The 17424-nt window shown below is 44.4% G+C and overlaps 2 protein-coding genes across 6 annotated transcripts in view; both read left to right on the top strand.

Moving 5' to 3' along the window:
* The first annotated feature begins 1365 nt into the window (after positions 1–1365).
* CLK4 (CDC like kinase 4) lies at positions 1366–13007 on the top strand. Of its 5 annotated transcripts, none has more exons than XM_055811936.1 (14): positions 1366–1503; positions 3563–3622; positions 4253–4410; positions 5455–5680; positions 6887–6977; positions 7378–7444; positions 8353–8469; positions 8573–8739; positions 8841–8935; positions 10077–10206; positions 10541–10623; positions 11094–11173; positions 12489–12576; positions 12655–13007. In XM_055811936.1, exons 2-14 carry the CDS (start codon positions 3569–3571, stop codon positions 12790–12792), a joined length of 1494 nt encoding a protein of 497 aa, XP_055667911.1. In that variant the 5' UTR covers positions 1366–1503; positions 3563–3568; the 3' UTR covers positions 12793–13007. The 5 variants fall into 5 exon arrangements, with proteins under 5 accessions (XP_055667911.1, XP_055667912.1, XP_055667913.1 ...); XM_055811937.1 differs by having other exon boundaries at positions 4259–4410; XM_055811938.1 differs by lacking the exons at positions 5455–5680; positions 6887–6977 and having other exon boundaries at positions 1403–1503.
* Positions 13008–16099: 3092 nt separating this feature from the next.
* The window catches only part of COL23A1 (collagen type XXIII alpha 1 chain), a 188976-nt gene continuing 187651 nt past the window's right edge, over positions 16100–17424 (top strand). The window contains exon 1 of the mRNA XM_055811945.1: positions 16100–16713. Coding sequence (XP_055667920.1) covers positions 16498–16713 — 216 coding nt within the window. The 5' untranslated portion in view covers positions 16100–16497. The remainder of the gene's footprint in view (positions 16714–17424) is intronic.

Genomic DNA, 17424 nt, shown 5'->3' on the forward strand with positions numbered 1-17424 from the left:
ACCACGGTCATCAAAGCCATATTTGGCATTGACAGATTGGGTAAATGACAAGGACTATGAGGAAAAGAGTTTATTTAAAAACCACATGGTAGCAAACAGCCAGCAGTGCTCCCTATTTTAGCTTCCTTTCCTCAATAATAATAATGAAAAAAAGAAAACAGGAAGAGAAACAAGATTTTCACTCTAGTGCAAACCACCTTTAAATGCTTAGCTTAAGCTCACTGCCAAACAAATTTTAGTGAAAGTTTTAAACTTATGTCTTCATTTGAGTACTATTTGCTAATAATTTTGGGGATTGGCATTAAAAAGACACCAGCACCTGTTCAGTAAAAAGTGTACCGCTCCTTAGATACTCTCTTTTTTGCTTCAGTTGCAAAATGTTTCTGCATTAGAGGTAAAACTTGAGAAAATTATTCTGGGAAAGAGTCGCTGAGCTTGTGAATTTTTCAATTTATCCACTAACCTTCAGGGATTTGTAATTTTCCCCTGGATAAACCACTGTGAGTTAATAAATTTGAAGCTTGCATTTCAGTTCCACTTCCCCCTCATTTTGACTTTGCTTTGCTTTAGAACAGTCTCTTTGGGCTTATTAAATTCTCCATCCAAACGGCTGCTAGCGGAGTTGGGAGTGTTTTCCCGCTGTGCAGCACAGCATTAATTCAGGCCTGTGATTCCAGGGTTTTGCTTTTCTGGGAGCGAGGAAGCGGTCGCCTCCGCCGGGAGCTGTGACAGGGCTCGAGTGGCCGCCACACATCCCTACGGGCGTCAGCCAGGAGCTGCCCGTGCTGGGGCTGCCCCACCACTGGAAAACATGGATTTGCTTCCACCCCACGAGGCACACGCTCCCTTTCCAGCGGCCAGGGGCTTGTGGATGAGGGGCTGTCCCGCGCCGGGGCTGCACAGCGTTACTGGGTTTCTCTGTACAGGCCCCTCACGCCACTCGGGAGCGAATCCCTCCGGACACCTACGAGCAGCTCTCAGACACGACGCCTAAGCACGAAGCCAGGCCCAGCAGCGGGATCCACCTGGCCACCCAACTGCTCAGAGCCAGGCTTGATGCACTCATTAGGAGGAATTAATTGGTAGTGTGACTCCTAGAGAGCTCCCGGGGGTGGGGGGGGGAGGGCCGCCCTGCAGCAGCTGGCGGCCTCCAAACCCGGGCTGCCTACTGAAGCACTGCGTGAACTGGGGTCCCCAACCCACACGGCCTCAGCCCCCGTGAGACTCCCCCGAGAGCAGCCCTGGCCCAGGCCCAGGCAGCCATAGCCCCGCTCCCTCAGCGCGCCGGCGGCCTGGGGGCGGTGGCTCGCCTCTTCCCCTCCCCCCGCCCCCGCTAGGGGGCGGCCATTACGCCCGCCGTGCGTGCGTCTGACGTCACCCCGCACCGAACCCGCGAGAGAGAGGGAGGAGTGAAGGAAGCAGTTTCTCCGCGCTTGGTCGTGGCCGCCATTTTGTTTCTGTGCGCAGGGCGGAGACGGGGCTCGCTCGCCTTTTTTTTCAGCTGTAAGTGGTGGAAGCGGCTTTTTTCCGCGGGCTCTTTTCATCTTTCCTTTTTTCTCTCTCTCCCTTTTGTTTCCAGGGGGTGCGAAGCAGCGGGGAAGTGGAGGGTTGGGGGGGGGGGGGGGGGGGGAGCTGCTTGCGTTGCCTCCGCGGCCCAGGGAGCAGCCCCTCCACCGCCTGCGTGAGGGGTTTATTGAGGCGGTATTAAGGTAGGAGGAGGGAGCCTGAGTACACGACACCCCCACCGCCCCCGGTCAGGGACTCCTGTGGCGGAGGGGGGCTCTGCGGGCGGTGGGGGGGCTGTGGTGGGCAGAGGTGGGTCTTCGTGTGCGGCGGGTGCTTGTGTGGGGGCCGCGCAGCTCGGTTGCTCAGCCCGGCCTGCACGAACATGGCTGCGCCTCCCCAGAGGGCAGTGCAGACGAGCCCTTACTACACACACACACACTCTCGGTTCTAGAATGCTCCCGAGGGAAGACCGGCGTGTAAGTGGACTTTGTGACTGTGGGCTGGGGTAATGGGTGTCTGCTGTGGGACCTACTCCTGCGTGGCTGTACCCCACACGCTCGGATCGGCCTGGTGCGGTGGACTTTAGTCATCTCAAAGGAATAAGCCTTTGACCTCTTCCAGTCCCTGCAGCCAGCCAAGTTTTGGAGGAGAGACATTTAGAAATTGCAGTGTAGGCAGCTTACGACAGGACTTTTGTGGCCTTCCTGGGGCCCTTCATGAATGGAACTTTTACAAAAGGTCGGTGGCTCCTGTTTGGGAAACCTTATGGCGAAATGTGGGAGTGAAAACGGCCTGTGATATGGATTTGGACCACATACTATAGGAATGCATATGTTCGTGTCAGCTGTCAGTATTACATAAGTGAAGTGCTTCGGTGCATAAATTTAGAGGGAGTGCATAATAGTTAAAAAAATCTTAAGGTGGCTCCTACCGTAAAATGGATCGTGGCCGCTTTGGGTCTTACACAGACCGACTCTTAACGATTTCCTCCTCATTTGCATTTCATTGGTTACTTTAGGGACAGAATTTGCAGCTTCTTAATTCCAGTAAATCTGTACGAGCTTGAGTGTGGTCATGCAGCAGCTAGTCTTCCGCTAAGCCTTTTCTCCGGTTTTCTGTGTCAAATGGCCGTCCGTACACCCCTAAGCCCCCCTCTGCAGGACACTTTAAAGGTGGTTTTATTTAGATATTTGTCCGCTAGAGAGTCTTTAGTGTAGCCTGCCTTCTGCCAAATGGGGAAGGGAAAAAAAAAAGGCAGTCATAAGTAAAATCCTCAATTCACCTATAACTGAGTATGTGTGGACCTTTTCACCTCAGAAGTAGAATAACCAGAAACCTGAGGGTGCTTTGTGATTTATGTAGATTGAAAATAAAGGAAAATCGTTTGGGAGCTGCATAAGAGAAGAAATTGAGGCATGTAAATGGAACACTAATCAGTTTTAATTTTGTCTTGATCCTTGTGGTGTCTGTCATTCAGCACGTCAGTATTTTTATTTCTTGTTGATGTATCATAAGTGAGTAAGGTTTTTGGGAGACCTAGAATCATGACTGACTCAAAAGGATGTACCCGTCATTTTTGCAGTTTGTCATTCTGTTTACATGGTATTTGTATTTTAAAAAGATACCTGTAAAAAACTGATGCAGATGTCTAGCATGTGGTGTTTTTCAACTACCAGTCTGTCACAAATATAAATTATAAGTATCAGAAGACCTTTTTCAGAACAGGCCTGTCATTTACATGTTCTCAAAGTTTCCTTCTTAACACCTCCAGTAGGTATAGAGACAGTCATCATTGTTCTGTGTAAATTTATACAATCGTGGGTTATTTTTAGTGCAATCTTTGTTTCTAAACTTTTCTTGCTGACACTGCTTGCAATGGAAACAACTTCTTGTCCTGTGTTAGTTCATTCTTCAGAATATACTGCCATAGATACATAAGCTTATTCTTATTTTCAAGCACTTCTGGCAAAGAAGAATAAACAAATAATGGCAGGTTTTGTTATGCTCTACAACTCTGCAGCTGTGTTTTACTTTACTTTTTTTTTTTTTCTTTCAGTTGTGCATGTACCTGTTTGAACACAGAATTCCTGCATATAACACCCAGCAACGGAAGCTGGTGGGTTTTGTCTTTGGTGAATCAGCTGAATTGTAAAACACCCTCATACGTTTGCATGCTAATAGGGTTCAAAAATTGTGGGTTGGCGCATAGTACTGCAAAGTTATGTGAGTTCACTGTGATTATTGCTAAAACTTTAAAAGTATCTGTTTAACAGGGATCTGTAAATACATCTGAGAGACGTTTTTGGACTGATGGTCCATGTTTGACTTGCGTGTAGTAACTGATGTAGACTATAGTATGAAGAACTAAATCCAGGTTATATTGGAGAGGATGTTTGAAGATTAAGGTCTCTCTCCAACAAAGACTTTAAGGAAATTATTCTGTTTAGTCACTTGAGAGTTTATTTAAAACAGGCTTTAATGACATGTTTGAAGCTATTAAGTGAAGATGAGTTGGCCTATTTAATCTTGATTTGTGTTTCGTAACAGCGTTAGGAGGAGAAAGCCATGTCTGCTCCCAGACCAAAATAACATGTGGGGGAAGCTGAGGAAAAATAATTATTTGAGGAAATGGTTCTTTCTAGTTTTGTTACATTTGATCAGACTACAGTAGTTGACTTGCATCTATAAATACTAGTGTAATGCTTTTGTCTTTTATGTGTTTTTGTTGATTTGGGTTTTTTTTCAGTGGCAGATGCGGCATTCAAAACAATCGCATTGTCCTGAATGGGATGACAGAAAGAGCTGGGATCAAAGAAAGCACAGTAGCAGCCGTAAACGCAGGAAAAGGTCCCACAGCAGTGGACAAGAAAGCAAGCGCTATAAACCAAATCACATTTCAGAAAGGTATAAGATTCTGAATTGAGTAGCAGTAATGTTTTTATCACGTCTAAAATGAAACATTTTGAGGATAAGAGTTTTAAAGGGCCCAGACTTGGCAATTCCTTAAGGTTTGGCTCACTTTAAGATGAGCTTAAGAAGTAGTTGGTTTTGTTAACACAGTACTTGAATTGTTAAATAGAAATTCTTTAATAAAACCAAGTAAATGTTACTAGTATGTTTCACTGTTGTCGGTTAAGTATTGGTATTGAATGCATTGGATATTAAACTTCAAGTAAAAAGTACGCCTTTTCATTTACTTAATGTGAACTAACGGAAGAGAATGTTTGTTTAATCGTTTTATGCAATGGTAAGTATGAGTTTCTTACTGGTTTGGAGATGGTTTGCTTTTTCTCCCACACTGCTTTCACTGGAAGGATGTGTTTTTCTATTCTTTTTCGTTGAGAAGATGATCCCATGGAATTCTTCTAAGAGCTTATACTCATGCTTAAAAAATTTTGGAAGGGGTAGGTGTACAGCAATATGGGGGCTCTTGGCCTCAGCAGCTTGTTAAAAGTTGGGTTTTTTCTGTGCAGAAGATCCGTGATCCAGGTACTCTGAGGTTCTTAATGTTTAATGCAGTGCACTAAGAATGCTGCTTCTCTTAGTCTCCAGGTTTTGTTTTTTAACACCGAGCTTTGAAAGCGTAGAAGGGGATTATTGCTGTATCTGGTGTTTTAATCTGTGATTTAGGAGGCTGTAATGGAGTTGCTCAGTATATTTTAGGAAGTGTTTCTCCTATTGAGTTTGAGTTTCTTGTTTACTGTGCAAACTGGACAGATTATATATTGTTTGTGTGGATGGCCGCTGTGTATTTGAGACTGGCAATGTTGTTAGATTCCTAATAAAGGAACTTTAAAAGCTCCACTATTCTTGGGGAGGGAGTCAATTAGAAACGTTCTTGGTGTAAAGACGAATACTATGTAACTCTGTAACTCAGCTCAAGTCACTTATCTTGTTGGAACCTCAAGTTTTTGAAGTGGAGAACATTCACTTAAAATATATTTTCAGTCATTATTTGGACGATAGAGCCATAAATGAAAGAGACCATCATGACCGGAGATATGTTGAGGAATACAGAAATGACTTCTGTGAAGTATATGACCACAGGCATTATCACAGAGACTATGAAAAGAGTCACCATCATCACTATAGCAAATCCTCTGGTCGGAGCAGGAAAAGTAGTCATAAAAGGAAGCATAAGAGACATCATTGCTCCAGTCACCAATCACATTCGGTATGAGTAATTTTTAACTTTATTATTAATGAATTAGTGGTAATAGACTTCTTAAGTGAGTGCTAGAACTTCAGTTCCTGATCACAGTACTTTAAGAAATACTGTATTATTAAAAAAGGATTTGTAGTTGAGTCCTTTTGTGAGCATATGAATGTGTTCTTAGTTGAAACTTTTGGATCAGAGCGTTGGGTGGGGGGTGGGATTATCGTCAGTACTAGCTATACACGGGACACAGGTGGCTGGTAGTTAAGATCACTGGGATTAATATGAAAAATGTTATCTTGAAATTGAAAACAGGTAACTATCCTATTTCAAAGTACAGTTGTCACTTTTTAGTTTTACGGCATAGCGAACTGTGTTTTTTCAGGTAGAATGTGAGGTGCCATCCATCCTATTGCTAAAAGTAATTGAAGTGACATGCCTTTTTAATGTAAGCTTAATCGGAAGTATGAAACGTGCATGTCTGGTAAATTGATAAGAACAATTCTACACCTGATTCCAGAAAACTTTGATAAGCCATGTGCTTGGCTAATGGCAGCTAATGTCTTACTGAAGCTGGGATAAGCTTGCTGCTTGCCTTCTTTGAAGGCATGCTCTCTGAATTTTTCAGTATTGGCATGATGCCCACTGATATATCTTCAGCTCCAGGTGTTTTATATCATATTTCTGCAGTAGAAACAGCAAGTTGTGTTAGATTATACAATGTGAATTAAGGACTTTGGAGTAATTTTTCTTCTCTCTCTGAACGTGAGGGAAGTAAAATTACTTTTTAGTTTTTTATATTTAGATTACATGAACTGTAAGTTTTAAAAATAGAAACATTTCACCTGACTGTAAGCTTAGATATGTAAATAAATACTGTTTTTTTGCTGTTTGCTAGCAAAGTATTAGAAATAGCTATGTTGCAGTCTTAATCTGTCTTCAATTAAGCCACTGTTTGAGAGACAAAATTGTGTTGTTTTTTCTGTTGCTTTTATCACTTTAAGTATTTATCTGAAAATCTGTTCCTTGCCATGTTTTTCTTCTGTAACATAAACTGTGCCCTGTGAATTTCTGGGGACTGAATTTGAAATTGCTCCTGCCAACTGTTCGTGGCCTGGTGTGTAACTGAATGCCTGAATATCTCCCCGCTGAATGAATTGCGTATTCTGCCCTGAATTCACTCTGATATATTGATTGGCTGGACGATCTTGGTGCCGTTTCCAGAAGAGTCACCGAAGGAAAAGATCCAGGAGTGTAGAGGATGATGAGGAGGGTCACCTGATCTGTGAAAGTGGAGACGTTCTAAGAGCAAGATGTATAGAACATTTTTCAACACTTTTAAAAAACTTTTCAGCAAAAAAAAATCTGTTTAGAATAGTATGTCAGAGGAGGGGGGATAAAGAAATCTTCATTGCTCTTTTTGTTCTGTTTTTTTTGTGCTTTTTTGTTTTTTTGCATATCTTCTTTTCTGTAGAATTTAAATACTGTGTTCAAAAAGTTCCAATTAGTAAATGAACTTGAATCTTGAGATTAGAGCAAGAGATAGTTTTTTTGGCTAACTGTTTTTATGACACCTGTCCAATAAAATAATGCATTCAGATGCTGAGATTTTAAGTAATTATGCTTTTGTAATGGCACATTTTTAAGTCTACATTAATAATATTCATTCTTGTTTAAGTAGTTTTATAATTCTAACTTGTGTTTGTTCTTTTTAGATGAAATTGTTGCGACTTTAGGAGAAGGAGCTTTTGGAAAAGTAGTGGAGTGCATAGATCATGATATGTAAGTGTTGGTTATAAGTGGATCTCATGACAAAAGACACCGCTTCACTCAGAAATCAAAGATCAGAGACGTTTTTTAAAAGAAGGTTGCAGTTCAAATAGTGTTGCAGTATATTTAAGTAATTACACTGTTTCTGAGAGCTACCTTGTAAGCTTATGTGTAGTTCAGAATTTTCAAGGATTTTCAGGTGATACCACACCTGTCCCTGATAGTTTTTAAGGTTCTTCAGTTATCTCTTCCGGTACTATTAATGCCTTTTGTTTTTTTCTGTTGCCCTGTCAAAGGGCCTTGAATGGTATTGACTTTATACAAGATGGTAAATAGAGAAGTACTTTGTTTCTCCTCTAAGCTTTTGAGAATCTGTCTTTAGCAATAAATGGCCTGAACCATGTTTGTCTTATAACTAAGTTGGTTTTTTTCCTGTACGAGCTGTATAACCACATGGTGCAAACTACTAAGTAGATGTCACCTGCCTTTGTTAAAGAGGGAGAGCTGGGATTTGCTTAGTTATATTTCTCTGTTGGTTCTACAAGTGCTTTTGCCATAACTGGAGAATATGAGGGTATATAAAGAGTGCAGAATTGATTTGGGAGACTTGGCTTTTAGAAGATGATGTGCTGAGATGCTGAGAAAACAGTTTAGGTTCTTGTATGTCAGAATGCATGGTGAAAGCATTGCTTGAAAGCAGTTGCTTACAGCTGGTTGAGCTGTAAATTTCTTTTGTCAGACTCCATAATCAAATTACTCTTCAAATTTTTTCTAAATGCACAGTACTCCAGTATCCAGTATTCATAAATCTCCATGACTTTAATCTTCCTGTGTTTCTCTGATTAAAATAGAGCTGCTTTGGGGTTTTAAGTATTTAACAATAATTGATTCAGTTTGCAATGCTTTACTTTCTTTTAAAGGAGGGGAATGCATGTAGCAGTTAAAATTGTGAAAAATGTTGGCAGATACCGGGAAGCAGCCCGTTCAGAAATACAGGTGTTGGAACACTTAAACACCATGGATCCAAGCAGCACTTTGTAAGTATAAAATTAGTCAGCGTACTAAGGATTTGCAGAAGATAATTATTCAGTAAACTGGGTCTTCATTTGCTTAATATTTTTTTTTCTTCATTTTTTTAAGTCGCTGTGTCCAGATGCTGGAATGGTTTGATCATCATGGCCATGTTTGCATTGTTTTTGAGCTGCTGGGTCTTAGTACTTATGACTTTATTAAGGAAAACAGTTTTCTGCCATTTCATATTAACGACATTAGAAATATGGCTTACCAAATTTGCCAGTCTATAAACTGTAAGTAAATCTCAGTGCTCTTACCAAGTATGTTCTTTTATTTCCCCTTTTAAGAATTTTCTGTATTAATTATGGAATACTGGTGGTTTTCTTCCTTGTAGTTTTACACCATAATAAACTAACTCATACTGATTTGAAGCCTGAAAATATCTTGTTTGTGGAGTCTGATTACATAGTGAAGTACAATGCCAAAATGGTAAGTTTGTTCTTTGTTTCTCCCAACTTGAATTGGGCTACTTTTGAATGTTTAGTTGTGTTTAGTGTGGTTTTTCAGGGGTGGGGATGGGGCTGGGGGTGGCAAGCAGGTGGGGAATTGTGTAGAAAGATCAAGTGGTAAGAGTTATATTTCCTAGAAATGTTTTTTGTGCTCTTTGAGATGTACTAACTTTCTGCTAAGCAAGTAACTTTGCTCTTATTCAAACTAAACTGTTTCATCTGATCACTACTTAAGTTCTTTGCTGTTTAATGAAGTTCTGGCATTCCTAGGGAGCATTATGTTAATGGCTTTGAATTTACCCAGGTTTTTGCCTTCACATTTCTTAACCCATTTGAATCCCTTTCTTTAACACATCCCTGTGTTTGAGAGGAATGTTAGATCTGCTTTCTATCCGATTACCTTGGAATCTGAAGTGCTTGTCAGTTTTGCAGTCATTGGCATAATAGCTAAGATGGATTCCGTGTTTGTCATCAGCACGTGATATTGGCCGTTGGGCAGTGTTATAATTGGCATGAGCCCTGAGTAAGACTTCTCTTGACCAGTGTCTTCCTTATAAATCTAAGAAAATGCTAAGACACAAGATTAGGATGAACCTGTCTGCACAAATCTCTTCTAACACTGGCAAGAATACAAATTTCTTTTTATGTTGCCGCTCTTTTTTTCAAACTATAAAACCTTGTTGGAGGCAGAGAAGCAGTTTGGACTTCACTGCCCCTAGTTTATGCATAAGGCTTGATCTTTTTTTCAGTTTAGAGCTAAAATTATATAAATGACTGTGCACCAGTGGGCAGAAAAAAACAGGACGGAGTTAACAGCTAACTGAAGTTAACTTGAAGGTTAACAAAAGAGGAAAGGAGCTCTGTTACTGTGGGGAAAGGTCTTTCTTTACTCAGCTGTTTGGAGTATTCAGACTAAGTCACTTTGTTAGCAGCTCCTCTTTCTTGGAGCTTGAGCTGAATAGTAGTTGATGTATTTGGAAGGAGTATTTTGTTGCATAGGTTTAATTTTTAGTGTTTTATGTTAACTGGTATTTTGAAGATGAATCAAGATAATGTGAATATCGTTTGCTTAAGCATGCTTCTGAAAAATACTAACAAATAGCATTTTCATTTTCTTGCAGAAGCGAGATGAACGCACTTTAAAAAACACAGACATCAAAGTTGTTGATTTTGGAAGTGCAACTTTTGATGATGAGCATCACAGCACATTAGTGTCTACAAGGCATTACAGAGCTCCTGAGGTTATTTTAGGTCAGTAAAGACTTGTAAACTTTCTTTTTTTTTAAGACAGTTAATTACAGTTCATTCAGATGTCTTTACTTCATAAACTGGGGTAGTTGTTCATGGTTCTAACAACTCTGTCATTTCTCACAGATGGCGATGGTAGAGTTCTTGAGGGTAAACAGCAGAAGAAATACTCTAAAAACAAAACTAACATGTTCCTTTCCTACTTTTTCCCACAAAGGTCTGGGGTGAGGTCTGGAAGGGGAAAATGGGTAAATGCATGGAAAGTGGGCATGTGCTCTGTGGATTACAAGTTTTGAGAATATATTAAAAAGTAAAACAAACTTTGTTTATTTGGCAGCCCTGGGATGGTCCCAGCCTTGTGATGTTTGGAGTATTGGTTGTATTCTAATTGAGTATTATCTGGGATTTACAGTGTTTCAGGTATGTACATAAAATTAAATAGAACGTTTTTGCTACAGGCTACTGGTTTTGATCTTTTAATGACGTGTACTTAACTGTTACTGTAAAAGGCATAAGCTCACAGGCTTTTTAAGGGTTACACAGATGACACTGTAAAGACAGCATACGTGTATGAAAATGTGGTGCCTTGGATATCTCCTTCAGACTGTTTAAGCCTGTCTAGAGTCTGAAGATAATGCTGGAATGAAGAGTAAACAAAACACGCTCTTACAAAACTTGGTTTATGAACTCTGTTGTTCAGGGGACTATTAACTGAAAAGTGCTATATAACAAGCTGCATTGCATAATCTATTTTTAATAATTTAATGTGATAATGTATAAAGATACTGTGACAGTACTCTGGCAAACATCTTGTTAATAGATGAGTGTTGTTACCAAGCGGCTGAGAGTAGAAAAATGTGTTAAGTACATTCATTGCTTTTCCCACGCAGACGCATGATAGTAAAGAACACTTGGCAATGATGGAAAGAATACTAGGGCCTCTGCCAGCTCACATGATAAAGAAATCCAGGTAAGTTCATGACAGAAGAAGTGACGTGCCTAATATTTTCCTGTTACAAGAGAAATTTTAAAGTTTCCATTGTTAGCTGTGAGTTTCTGAAGATCAACAAAGAGAGTTCCAGGCTTCTTGTTACTTGTTAGTTTACTGCAAGAAATTGTGTCAGATTTAGGTGCATTAAATAGTTGACAGTAGTCCTCTTTTCTGGTTTTAGTCTGAGTTGCCAGACACCAAGATGTGCCAACCTCTTGAACAGTAACTGAGTGTGAATGTTCTTTAGTCTTTAAAACGAAGTTTGCTATGATCAGCAGAACAGTAGACACCCATTTTTCTATTAACTATGAGAATAAAGAACTTGCTGCCATCAGAAGATTTATACTGAGAAGAAAGAGGGTCCTGTCTTGCTAACACAGTTGCCAGCCTCTTCCCCCGTCCCTTCGTACCCCTCAGACATTTGCTTCAGTGATCTTTCTCTCTTCCTCAAAGATAACTACATGCAGCAGAAGTTTCCCCCTTCCATTGCAAGGAGAAGCAGCCAGCCCAGGGTTCTCCCCTAGCCCCCATACATGCAGAATCCAGAGTATGTGAGATTTGATGGCCCGTTCTTTCTGCAGTAAGCTGTCCCCCTGCCAGCTAATCCTAGATAATCCTGTAACTCATGTTATAGTAGTACTGCAGTAGTTTTGGGTTGGGTGTTGTATTTAGTTTATTACAGTTGTTCAACTGATTCATAATGCATTTTGAAAAATGAGAAGAAACTTAAAAGCTGCAATTGGAATAGATTCGGGTATTTAAAAAATAAAGTGCTACTGACGTAGCAGTATTAATCTGATGTTGAGGTGTGAATTTCTCAGAACTTAATTTGCACTGGTAGTCTCATGCATCTTACACTTTTTCAAGACATTTGGGATTATGTCATTTTGTTAGATAGTTGCTAACCACTTAAACTCTGCAGATTTTATAAGAAACGTTTTTTAAAGAGCTGATAGATTGACAAGTTGTCTTCTTGCTACTAGCAGATGAGCCCAAGTTGTTCTGTTGGAATACCTGAAAGCATCAATCTCTTTAAATGCCAGTAATGGAAAGGATGCTTTCAGTGGCTTCTTTGTTGACTGGAATATTGAAGGACCTGTTTTCCAAATGTTGTGACAATGGTAGTATAAAGGCAACGGGTCTCTGTGAATAAGTATTTGCTTAAACAGATGTTAGCTCCCAAACGCGGAGGGGTGTGCAGGAACACTTTTATGGTGTTTCAAAACTTCTTAGAAAGGCATCTGCCCACTTTCTGTGCTGACACTATCTTAAAATTATTTTCCTCGCCATGCAGAAAGCATTACTTCCACCATGACCAATTGGACTGGGATGAGCACAGTTCTGCAGGACGCTATGTTAGGAGACGCTGTAAGCCTTTAAAGGTAGGAGACAGCCTTTTCATTATTTTGTTAGTCGCAGTTGCAAAAGATCTCTCTAAATTACTTGCTTTTTTCTTTCAGGAATTCATGCATTGCCAAGACACAGATCATCAAAGGCTGTTTGACCTTGTTCGCAGGATGCTGGAATATGATCCAGCCAAAAGAATTACTCTTGATGAAGCCTTGCAGCATCCTTTTTTTGAACCATTAAATAAATAAATACAAAGACCTTTTATGCTTCTTCAAGGAGATTTCCTAGACTGTGTCAGTCAACAGAGGTTGCATGAAACTTTTGTAAACTCTAAATTATTTTGTACAGTTAAGTCTGTAAATATTTACAAATGTTTTGTATAACTGTTAAGTTTACCTTGTTGAACAGTTGTAGTCTTATGGGTATCAAAGTGAGAAATAAAAGTAATTTTCATTTTTGAAAATTGTTTTCTGTTTCAAACTGCACCCCTCAATGGGGTTAATTAAGTGTTTGACTTCAGATGAAGAGATGGTATAACTGAACCTGTTTTGAAAACACTTAATGTTTTCAGCTAGCTTTCTTTTATTAGTCATAAAAGATTTGAAGGGCTGAGGCTACCAAATCATGCAGTGCAATAATTTTTTTATACCATCCTGAAAGAGGGTTGAGAACAGGTTTTTGTGCATCAGCTTTTCCACAGATTTTCAGTTGCATCATGCTCTGGCTGGCTAGTTAGTCTCTGGAAGCTTACCTGATGCTTTCAATGTTGAGTATTTGTAGGTAGGGTTTTGGTTAAGGTCTGAAAAGTGACATTTCATATTTTCAGGGTTGATTTGTTGAGGATCAGCATTATCATGATAAAGGTTTTGGAAGGATTGCGCTGCCCCTAGAGAAAAATGCAGAGGAATGCTGCCTGCCACAGAACCGTGGCATATTTAAGCCTTTCTCTTGCAATAGTAGTAAGATCATTCAGAAGTCTTCAGATAGATATTTCTGTAGAGCTTGATCTCTGATCGCTGATAAATTTAGTAACCTTGGCAACCGAGGAAACACTGTCATCAGACGATAGTATCGGGAGGAGGAGGATGGGTTTCCACTTGTGACTCCTGAACTCACGTGCTGAGTTGAGATGAAAATGGTACTGCTTTCCCAACCCCATTAATGCACTCTGATAGATTTTGCTTTTCCGTGTTTTTAAGTTGATGGTTTTTTGGTCTTGTTCAGTGCTCTCTTCATCAGTTTAACGCAGGCTTGCAGAGTTGGAGGGAGGGAAGCTTCCATGGTGGGGTTCGTTCGGGCTGTCTGGAGATGCATTAAGTAAATTTTGGCCACTTAACTTTGTTTCTGACTTCACCACGCAAGCCTTTCTTAAGGGAGGAAACAGTAAATTGTTTCAGCTCCACGGGAGCCTGACTTGAGGTTTTGTGCTTGCTGGGTGAGTCCTAATGCACAGTAAGATTTCAAACTGATGTCCTTGTTCCACTGATGAGGGGACTTAATTTGCAAGAGGCTCCAGACGCGCCTATCTCTGACTTGGCGGTAGAATATAGCTGGGACAGGCTTTGAAAGCTTATCTTCTGTAACCAGTGCCACCTCCTGTGCCTGATTATATCTCATAATGGACACCCTCCCCTTCCTAGGATGTTCACGTTTGCATCATTGTTTTGTCTCTGTGTGACAGAGAACGTAACAGTTTGTACTGTCCAGGTCAGCTCGGTAGGACTGAGGACAGGAGCGAACTCCTTCCCTTGCTGCTTCCCACAGCGCTTTCCATCCCGTACCTTCAGAGGCAAAGCAAGGACTTGGCTGAGCAACGCAAATCAAAGGCAGATGGGTAAAAAAAAGTTTATATGCTGCTATAACTATAAAGCTGTAACTATAAACCAGCGCTATCAAAATCAGAAAGGGAAAGACTCTGTACTTACTGTGGCTTAAGGAGTACTTCTAGCCTTGATGTAGTTACTGAAGTGCATTGCACTTGTTAAAGGAGATACGTGCTAGACAGATACATTATAAAAACCTGTTTAAATTCACTTTTTTTCCGCAGTAAATTTAAAAAACCCACACTATCAAGACTAATATGGCATCTGCAGCCAGGTGCCAAGCAGTTTTGCAGGCGTCCAAGGTCCCTGGGCGCAGGGAGCTGGTGGCAGTCGAGCACCAGCCAGGCGCGGGGGGGTCTGTCAGTAACGGGGCTGACGCTGTTCTCCGGCTGCCCTCGGTGGTTCTGTCATGCGGGGGAAGAGATTTTTATCCTCACACACCCTGTTGTCTTGTTAATATATGAATACAATCAGGGCAGTTTATAATCCTTACGTGTTTGAGTCAAGCTAATATGAACTGCTTATAGCTGTTGGTGTGACGTCGGTTCACATCTTCCTCTGCACTTGAGATTGTTCGCTATTGAACCTTAAAAATACGATGTGTGAAACGGAATGGTTCAGCCAGGCAGCCCAGCAGTATGCATTTCCATAAGGGTCAGGTACAGGTTTTGCTGACCGTAGGTGGTGGGGCAGAATAAAGCTGCCTTCTCCGTGAACAGGCCAGGCTTTGCCTCTGAAGCGCAACCATATGAGGTCCTGAACCTCGGGAGCCGGGCAGGGTAAGGGCTGAGCTGAGGGTCAGACTTCCTTGGAAAGGCGGTAGGAGTTGGGGGGCAGAGGGCTTAGCCGCCGCAGTAGCCATCACTCCTGCCTCTTGCTACCGTCTCCAGCGCTCTCGGTTGTCAGGAGGGCTCAGGTCACAGGGACGCGTTCTAGGACCAGATGCTTTGCACCTTGGAAGCGCCCCCGAAGTGATGGTGCCGTGTGTGTGTGTGTGCGCGCAATCTCATAGAGCTTGTAAGCAAAGTCTTTGCAGGCTCCGGAAGGAGAGGGGGAGCAGGAGGTAACGAAAGAGGTTGCTTACCACAACCTGGAGTTTTCTTTGTGTCTTCGGGCACGTGGAGGAGGGCAGGGAATAGCTGTTAGTGAATGATACAGACTTACCTGGCTAACGGGTTTGGGAACAGTGGCTATGGAAAAGCAGCGTGTCTATTGAACACCGCGGTGCAGCCACGCACATGGTGCGTTGTGTTAATACACTAGACACTGACACTACTCGCAGTAGCGTTTTCTAACTCTGTCCTAGGCTTCACTCATTATTCTAAAAGTAGGAATTACGCCTGGAAGGGCAGGGTCTGTGGCCGGGAGGCCAGGAGTATGTTTGGATGTGTATGCCGGCTCCGGGCGGACGCTCAGCTGTCCGAGGACGCATCACAGGCACGCGAAGAGTCGCCGCGGCGCGGTCGGTAACGGCGAGGCTAGGGCAAGGGCGGCTGGCGCGGCCTGGGGGGCGCGGTGCTTACGCATGAGCGTGGCTGGTTTCTCTCATCCACGGGCTCCCTGGGGCTGGTGGGGCACGCGTGGTGGCACCGGGGACCCCGGCAGCGCCCGGCCGGCCGCTGTCCGGGGGGGCCGCGCTCCGGCCGCCGCGCTCCCGCTGGAGGGCGCCCGCTGCGCTGCGGGCTGCCCTGCGCGGCCGCTGCCCGCCCCGGCGGCTGGAGCGGGGCCGCCCGCCGCTGCCGAGCACCCTGCGCCCCGGAGCGGCTCTGGCCGTGCCCCGCACCGGGGCCGCCCGCAGCGCAGCGCCGCGGGGGGAGCGGTCCCCGCGGGAGGCCGGGCAGCGGGGGTGGGGTCTGCTCCGCGTAATCCCCCATGGGGGGCGGCGGGCCGCGCTCGGAGCATCCCCCCTTCCCCAGCGCGGGGGAGGCGGCGGGGGAGCCGCCACCCCCCGCTTCCTCCGTTTAAGACCCGGGCTGGCGGGGCGAGCGGAGGAGAGCGGCCGCTCCGCAGCTGCCGGCCCCACTTCCGCGGCGGGGCGCGCAGCGCACGGGGCGGGCGCTGGATGCGCCGCCGGGGGCAGGCGCGCGGCAGCCGAGCGGGACCCCGCGCAGCGGCGCGGAGCGCGGCGCGATGAGCGTGGGCAGCGGCGCTGCCACGGCGGCGGGCACCGCCACCTCCGCGCTCTGCCTGCTCCTCTCGCTGACCGCCGTGGCCGTCTGCCTGCTGCTGGGCGCCAAGACGGCGGAGCTGCAGGGCCGGCTGGCCGCGCTGGAGGAGCGGGGGGCCGGCGGCCACGGGCCGCTGCTGGACGCGCTGCAGCCACGCGTGGAGCAGCTTTTCCGCGAGGTGAGTGGCGGCGCGGGCGGGCAGCGCCCACGGGCCGGCGGCACCCGCGGCCCCTCAGCCCCGCAGCCCCCACGGCCCCGCAGCCCCCACCGGCGGGACCGGCAGCTCGGGGAGGGGGGGGCGCTCCGGCACGGCCAGCCCGGGGCTCGCTCCCCGCCGCACCGGCCCCTCTTCTCCCCGGGATACCGTCTCCCTTTCCCCAGCGCGGTCCCCGTGCCGCTGCCGGCGCCAACAGTCGGGCTGCGGGGCAGAGCCCGCGGGGGCTGGAGCGGGGGGTGCCCGGGGGCAAAGGCCAGCAGCTTGATGTCGGGGGACGTGCGGCTTTTCCCCTCATTGCATTCGCTGGCAAAGGTAACCCGAGTCCTTAGGTACTGGTTACATTTGATGTAATGGACTATAATTTCTTTGTTAGAAGTTTATGAACGTGATCCCGGTTATCGGGACCGTCTGTTGGGGCGCATCATGTGCCCCAGAAGTTCTGAACTGATTCATGGCAGGTAGAGAAGACCAGCAACTAGTGCCTTCACCTTCAGTCCCAGGGTTCTCTAGAATTACTCAGTAAAGATTTCCGTGCCGAAAGATTTCTCCTACTTGGAGAACAATTATCCACGCGGATGCCCTTCTCCAGAACTAAACCAAATCTCCCATGGGAGTACTCCGCTTGATCCCAGGGTTCTGTTTTCCCTGGACACCGGTGTTGAAGTTCTTTTT

Source organism: Falco peregrinus, chromosome 8 (assembly GCF_023634155.1).
Source record: "Falco peregrinus isolate bFalPer1 chromosome 8, bFalPer1.pri, whole genome shotgun sequence".
NCBI classification, from domain to species: Eukaryota; Metazoa; Chordata; class Aves; order Falconiformes; family Falconidae; genus Falco; species Falco peregrinus.

Excerpts from the sequence above, each read along its gene's own strand:
- CLK4 (XM_055811936.1), top strand. The coding sequence starts at position 3,569 with ATGTACCTGTTTGAACACAGAATTCCTGCATATAACACCCAGCAACGG. Across the intron at positions 7,445-8,352 it reads GAGTGCATAGATCATGATAT|GAGGGGAATGCATGTAGCAG; the intron begins GTAAGTGTTGGT and ends TTTCTTTTAAAG. Across the intron at positions 8,470-8,572 it reads ATGGATCCAAGCAGCACTTT|TCGCTGTGTCCAGATGCTGG; the intron begins GTAAGTATAAAA and ends CATTTTTTTAAG.